The sequence below is a fragment of the Phaseolus vulgaris genome, chromosome 4 (genome assembly GCF_000499845.2).
Source record: "Phaseolus vulgaris cultivar G19833 chromosome 4, P. vulgaris v2.0, whole genome shotgun sequence".
NCBI classification, from domain to species: Eukaryota; Viridiplantae; Streptophyta; class Magnoliopsida; order Fabales; family Fabaceae; genus Phaseolus; species Phaseolus vulgaris.
In genome coordinates this window covers 41,732,918-41,741,138 of record NC_023756.2, presented here as the reverse complement: position 1 = coordinate 41,741,138, position 8,221 = coordinate 41,732,918, and the positions used below count along the sequence as shown (strand labels likewise).

The window sequence follows — 8,221 nt, the reverse complement described above, 5'->3', positions numbered from 1 at the left end:
GTGTTAACCTTCGTTTTCTTCGATTCAGTCAAACTGCACCTTACAAAAGAAAAACAATAATTCTGGAAATTCAAAAAAGCAGGTTCTAAAAGGCGGAATCTCAGTTATTTGGCTTGCTTTACATAGAACTTCATTTGCAGCTTATCATCCTGCAAAACCAATGCATGAGTCTTTAATTTTGTTTAAGATGGTTAATGCTGCATAATCTACATGGACAGAATTTTTTACATGATCTTCTTCTTCTTCTTCTTATTATTATAGTTGTTGTTTAATGCTACAAGAGACATAATAAAGAAATTGATGAAGGAATGAAGAAAAAGTGAGTGTAGTATCTGCATGGAGAGTTACTGGGATTAGAAAGAATATCAAGTCCTTCTCAGAATCTTAAGAGAGGTTAGAAGTTATAGAGTGGTTAGAGTGTGATTTTAATGGCTCTGGTTTGTTACCATATCATATGTTATGGTGATGCAGTTGAAACTTGAAAAGAAGAGAAATGTTGGAAGTTTGATAATAGCTTTTCTATATGACCAAAGAAAAATTACAAAATTAGCTGGGGAATTGTTTCTTATGGATTCCTTATAAATATTTTATCTCCCTCGTTTTGTTCATTGCTACTAATGACTAGTGTGCAACACTCAAAAACATGAAGAAAATATGAATTTTCTTCCAATTTTTCATCCTCAGTGCCTTTTTGCTGCTGCCCTTTTTCCTTTAAGTGCTTTCCGCCATCAATTACACTTCCACTTGACACATGTCACTATTGATTCATATGGGAATATCAAAGGCTAATAAATAATATGCCATTCATGTGCTTGAAATTTCAGCTCCTTTTCTGTTGAAGCCAGTTGGTGAATGCCTCAAGGGTTTTCATGTCAGCTCTGTAGTGTTTCTGAGTAAATTCTAGCAGCATAGGCCATGTAAAATCTGGGTACAACCTTGGGGTCAAGTCATCCACCAATTCACTTGGTGGACTGACCACCTTATCACCTTTTGGACACAAAAAGAAAGCAAGAGATTTTCTTGTTGTCTTGCTGTTCACCACTGCCCTATGCAAGCAACTCTTGTACCTTCCATTGGAAAGAGCCTACAGAAAAAGAAAGTGAAACAAGATTGAATAAGAATAACATCACTTGAAGCTCATTGATGGCTGCATTCAAAGAGAGACCAAACATACCATGAAGGTGTCACCTATGTTGACAACAAAAGCATTGAAATTTGGGTTAATGGAATGCCACTCATTGTCAACAAAAACTTGGAGGCCTCCCACTTGGTCCTGGTGAAGAATGGTCAAAGATGTTGGGTCACAGTGAGGTCCTGTGCCCAAAGTCAGGTCAGGTTTTTGACAAGGAGGGTAGTAATTCAGCCTCATTATTGAGTCGTTCTCTTCAAAGAACTCTCTAAAACACGCTTTACCAACTCCAAGACTCATTCCCAAAAGTTCCATTATCCCCAAAGAAAGATTACTCATGGCATCACAATAGTCTTGGTAAACCCTCCTGTTTCACAATGGAAACCACACATAGTTTTAGCATAGAGTCAAAGGAAATGATATCAAACAAGAATACAATAACCAAAACTAAACAAAGAAAAAAATGTTGACATGCTTTTGGTCACCAACTTACCCAAATTGCTCAAACTCCTGGCCCAGTGTGTTGCACAAGTAGTCTTTGACAATAGTGGATGATTTCTCCTCAGCTGAGAACTGAAAAGAGAGTGTCTCTTTCCATGGAAGCTTGGAAGAGAATCTGCCAGTGAAGCTACTAGCATAGCCACAGTGTTCCCCTGTTTTCCTCTGAGCTCTCTGTTTCTGAGTCAGGGGAACCTCAAAGAAGTCATCCATGTAGCTATGAGCATGAGAGATTAAGTTGGCATCAATCCCATGGTTCACCACGAGAAAGAAACCGTGCTTTTGGCATGCTTCACCGACCATCCTTGCAGCTTCCATTGTGGCAACAGGGTCACCAGAGAGGAACCCCCTCAAGTCAATGAGAGGGACAACAAGCTCAGGCACATTCATGCATGGCTTCTCATCATCAGGCCAAATGAATTGCTTTGGTAGGTTGAGTTGGTGCCTTAGAAGTGAGGCATCAAAAACCAATGGTGCTTCATCTTCTTTGTTGTCTTGGTGGTGGTGCTTTTGTGGCTGAGACATGGTTTGTATATTTGTCATGCAATCTATGGCCATTGTATTAACAATGCAAAACTAGTTTCCAATAGTAAAATAATTGGAATAATAAAAGGTATGGTTTGAGAGAAACAGAGGAAAAACAGAGAGAGAGAGAGATGAATAAGTTCGGGAGAGAGGATGAAGGAAAAGCCAAGGCCGCTTATTGGAGAAAACAGAGAGGAATTGAGCATTATATAGGCAGAGCTTCTCTCTCTCTTTCAGAAAAAAGGAATATATTTTCACATTCTCACACATATTTTTTAACTTTTATCCTTTTTAAAATAATGAAATACATGTTAGGAATATATATTCTCGCACTCTCTTTTTTAATACATTCGTAATCAACTCTTATTTTTTTTATAGTGTTTACGATGAATAGATACTATCATCAACGAACAGTCAGTTATTGTAAGAAACAAAAATGATAAAATTATTCTATAATTAAATCGATAAAATTAAAATTAAATGTATGTGATTTTTTTTTAAACATTCACACTAATTAATTTGTGACCTTTATCTTTTATAAATTATTTAGTTACTTAAATTTATAATTCTTGCATTCTTAGAATTTTAACAATTCTCAACCCAATATATGTTAAAGTTCTTATATATATATATATATATAATTCTTAGGTATATCTTGAAGTCAATATCTATGGGAACCAAATATTTTGAGGTCTTTTTCTCATAAAATACCTTTTATTGTGAGTTATTTTCTAAATTTAATTAAATACACCAATGTTTTAAGCTATTAAAACCTAACTTTGCATAGTATATACAATATTTGGTTTATTTTAATAATTTTAATTTGACTTTTTAATCATAAACAATAAAAAAATAAAGCAATAACTCTACCAATAGAGAAATAAAATTTAATAAAAAAATTATATTAATAATGTAACACTCTAATTATTTACTAATTATATTATGTTGTGAACCTAAGCAGGAGACTATACTATTAAATATTATTTATGCACACATAAAACTTAATACAAGATATTCATTAGGAGAAAAGAAAAGTTTAATAAAATGTTTATGATCTTTTAGATTATTCTACATCTATATATGTATATATTCATGTACATATTATGGTTATCGTAGTTTCTAAAATAAACAATATATGTAAGGGTAAACTATTGAAATAAATTTTTAATATAAGAAAAAGTTATATAAAAAAAGATATTTCAATCAAAAAATCACAATAATTCAAGCTCCTTCAAATACCAACGAATAAAAACAATAGAGATCCCACATAGATTTATATAATCAAGGATATTCAACAAGTGAAATAGTGAAATATGAATTGACTCCTTCTAGAAGATTCGTATTAAGTATGTCCTACTAGAGCTAACATCTTATTCAATATAGTACTTAGATTTACAAGTGAATCCAATAATCATAGTATCAGGGTAAGTTCAACATAATCTAGGTTGTGCATCTACATATGTCACGGTGTGTAAGAACTCCCCATTTAGCTTCTCACATCCCAATATCTTAGTCTATGTGACTTAGATAATTAGTGAAGCAGGGGAGTCTCTGTTACAACATAGGTGGCAATACTTAATATACAATCAAACAACAACTCACACATTATCCCAAATGTATGACCTCAATTTCATATGAATTCCATCATTCTTAGTAGCCATTTTCATAAAATACATATCATATAAACAAAATTTCACAAATCAATTGAACATAAAAGCTAATATTCACTTTACATTTATAAAAGAATTCATACATAATTCAATTCATTAAAGAGACAAAAAAGAAAATGAAAGAAAGAAATAAGTTTTTTTTTTCTTGAGCAAAAATTACTTCACTTGAGAGAAAGCAAGGGCGATACTAGGTTTAATTGTAATACTAAGAGAAAATATGGTAAAAAAGAGAGACAATTTCTACTCCATTTTTGCTTTGTTTGAACGAAAATGGATTGGAGAGCAAGGTAAATTTTCTTTTATATTTTCGCTTGAGCGAAAATCTTTCGCTTAAGCAAAAATATCAAAAGTTTAATTAACATAACTAACTTAATTTCAAATCTTCACCCAAAATCAATACTTCAATTTGTACTTTATATATCATACAAGATTAATATTATACCACCTTGCACAGAATTGGACTTGTACTCTTATTGAACTCATATATTAACATATATATATATATATATATATATAAAAGGATTTTTAAACAAGATTCAACTCAAATTAAAACTCAAGCAACCAACTTTCATTATTATTTAAACTCAAACAATTCATAACATAGGTGAACAACATTTAAGAACCTTTTCAACATAAAAATCCACATTTAAATACAAAACTATAAAAATCCAATATCTCTACACCTTCAAAAAATATAGATTCAAACAATTTTCATCAACTAACATTCATGTAAGAGAAATTTAGAATTTGTGGTCACATCATATTCACATCTAGATTTTGTAGCCCAGAGTACTATTGAAAAGTTAAAACTAGTTTCCCTTACCCGAAATGTTTTAGTTCTAAGCAACCTCCCAAAATCAATTAGTAGTGCTACACAAAACCTAAGGACCTAGAGCAAGTTATTCAAATATAGTCAAATTTCAGTATAAGGTTAATCAAGTTGAGATGATCATTTTTCTCAATTGACTCCACCAAGATTGATAATAAAATCATAAAAAAAGTAAGGAACAAGAAATCTTTAGAATAAATAAGAACTTACTTGTTTGAAAATATGATTGAATATGAATGATCCCTGATTCCTCAACTATTATAGGTGTGGTAGCAGGTCTACAAATGAGACCAAAATAATAAAATGAATTTATTATAGAACTCATCATGTATTTAATATAAAATTATTTACAAAAATAATATTTGTTATTTTTATGATACTTTTAAAATATTTATACATAATATTTTTAAAAAATTAAATTCTTTTCATGTATACTTAATTTCACACAAATTAAGAATATTAGTATTGGTTAAATTTATTTAATGATCTAAATTTTATAAAATAAAGAATTGTAATTTCTAAATTATTATAAACTATAATAATTGAAAATGATGTTCATATTTAAGCATAAAAATATTTTTTAAATAATGATATTAAATATTATTTATATATATGGGTTTGAATATAAAATAATAACATTTATTAAAAATTAGACTATTTAATTTAATTTTTATTTTGTTTCAAAATTATTATAATGTTTAAATTTATACAAAATTTTCAATAACTATAATTTTAGATATTTTAAAAATTATGATTTTTTATTTTATTAAATCAATAACAAACATCTTTTTTTTAAAATGTCTATTAATTCTGACAAACTGATAATAAGTTATATAATAAAAATGTACATTTACGTTTTAAAAATGTTGTGCATAACATATGAATTAAAAGTGACCCACATGCCTCCTATTTTCACTCTTATTTTTATGAATGATAAAAGATTTTTTTTTATTTATGTAATGTAAATATCATAGTTATAAAGGGCGAGAGAAGAAATAATGAAATTATATAACTAAAATAAAATAAATAATAAATATAAATTCGATGATATAATTTTAAATTATTACTTGTATAGTTTTTATGATAATTATTGTAAAAATTAAAATTCATGTGATGAACGACACTCATTATTATTTTTTATACCAGTTTTAATAAAACTTATAGGCCTTCTTATAAAAAAATATGAAATAAAAGGACTTTTAAACTCAATTAAAACTTGTAAACATGTCAGGTTAAGACTTATAACAGATAATAAGTTAACTTAAATATTATATAGACTAAATTAATGTGAAATCTGTTTTCACTCCTATTAATGTGACAATATTGTACCTTTCAATCATTTTTTTTTTATCTAAATTGTTGGTTTAAAAAAATATATTTTATCTTATACAAATATTATATAGTGTATCATACAACGTGTCATTGAGATTATAATTTATAAGCTCCCACATCTTATCCACTTAAAAACAATCGACATTTTTAAGTAAAAATGGATAGACTTCAATTTTTTTAATAACTTCAAATTATTTAAATTTAGTAGTTAAAGAATATATTTATGTTCAAATTTAAATATCATTTTTATTTAATAGGAAAAAGAATGGAATATTATGTTTAGAGCAATGAGATTTATAAAATCAATAGAAATATGTAAATATTATATTATATATATATATATATATATATATATATATAAAATTTGTAAGTTTATCTTCCGAACATATAGTCTTATGTACCAACTATAATTATATTAATAGTTTTCCAACATGACAAGAGAAAGAATAAACTATTAAAACATAAGAAACTATGTATATAGTTTAATATAAACAAACAATATTATAAGGTTCTTCACCTCATTCATCACTTATTAATTAACTCAATTTCTATGTCTATACATAGTTGTACAATAGATATCAAATAAAGAACAAAAAAATCACTTATTAATTAACTCAATTTCTATGTCTATAGTTGTACTATATATATATAAATTAAAGAATAATAAATTAATGTAATCTGAAAAACTCATATTAAGCTTAAAAAGCATATATCTCTCTCAATCAACAGTTTGAAGGAGGATTGCATAATCAATGTTAAGGTAAGTAGTGCATTTTAATCTAAGCTTAAATATCTATAAACATAAGAATTTATATTTAATACTTACAATCACAAATTAGTTAACACACTAAACTCAAGTATATATTCCCTACTTAACTTATATTAGTCAATACAATATAACACATTATTATATTTAATACTTATAACTAACATGAAATACACCAAAAAGTTATTTATCAAACATATCTATCACTTGAATGACTTCTAGAGGAAAACATAGTATGCTATTGAAGTCTTCTCACTTAAGTTGTGTTGTGTTATCAAAGCGAAAACTTATATCTAGTGGGTGGCAATGGTAATGCAAGTTGATTCATCCCATATTGACCCGCCCCGCATTGGCTCGCCCCATTTGAGTAATGTAGACTGAATCTATTGACCTACCCTGCATAAGAGATGACTCATGAGTTTGTGGGTCAGTCTGCATAAGAAAATTAAAATTATTTTTAAAATAAAAAATATTAGTACATTTGTAAAATATATAGAAAAAAAGTTGAAGAAGTCAATTTTGTATTTTTTATTAGAGTGTTTCATCCTGCATCCCATCAAATTTCTTCTTGCACCTCATCAATTTCGGAATTTAATTTAAATGACATAAAAGTCAATTCTGGAAATGGAAATGTAGAAGAGAAAAATAAATATTTCAGAATAACATTTCTAGAACAACTATTTTACTTTCCAGAATCTAGAACAACTATTTCAACTTTTGGAATTCAATTTCTGAAATTGATAATTGATGAGGAGCATGAAGAAATTTGATGGATGCAAGAAAAAACACCCTTTTTATTATTATGCGTACTTGACCCATGAAGATTGTGGCTTATGCAGAATGAGCCTAAGCGTATTAACAAATTAAAATAATAAACTTGCCCTGCATTTTTTCATAACGGATTACAGGCCGCATGCACAACCCTCCATGCATTGTCACCCACAATATAGATAAAGGCATAATCAATTATGTCATAAAGCATAATATTTGATTATATCTCCTTTCATATTATTAATAAATGTAATTAATTTCCAATTAATGTAATTACATCAACTTTTTTTAATTACCACACATTTTTTCAAATAATAATTTCCACGCATTAATTATAGTGATATTATATCAAATTTCATAAATTAAGAATAAATCATAAATCAAAATTTATTAATAGAAAAATATTATGTAGGTCATAATTGATTTATTTAGAGTTGAAATTGGGATAAATTCTAATTCCGACCAAAATCAATTTTTTAAAGAATATTTTAGTTTTAGTTTTTTTAAAATAATTTAAGACATTTTGAATGTATTAAATTTTTTCCCATAAATTTTTAATTTCAATTTGTATTTTTCTAAGATATATAATTAAAATTGGTGAGAAATGAAAAATAAATATAATTTTAAGAAAACTGTTGACTTTAGTTGAGGTGCAACCAATTTAAAATTTTGTATCTAATTACGTTCATTATTTTTCCATA

The 8,221-nt window shown here is 27.6% G+C and overlaps 1 protein-coding gene across 1 annotated transcript; it reads right to left on the bottom strand.

Annotated features, from left to right (window-relative positions):
- Positions 1 to 494: 494 nt before the first annotated feature.
- On the bottom strand, positions 495 to 2,408 carry LOC137837701 (gibberellin 20 oxidase 1-like). Its single transcript, XM_068646806.1, has 3 exons — positions 1,623 to 2,408; positions 1,175 to 1,496; positions 495 to 1,084 (listed from the first exon to the last, which is right to left on the bottom strand). The coding sequence occupies exons 1-3, from the start codon at positions 2,183 to 2,185 to the stop codon at positions 821 to 823; spliced, it is 1,149 nt and encodes a 382-aa protein (XP_068502907.1). The 5' UTR covers positions 2,186 to 2,408; the 3' UTR covers positions 495 to 820.
- Positions 2,409 to 8,221: the final 5,813 nt, after the last annotated feature.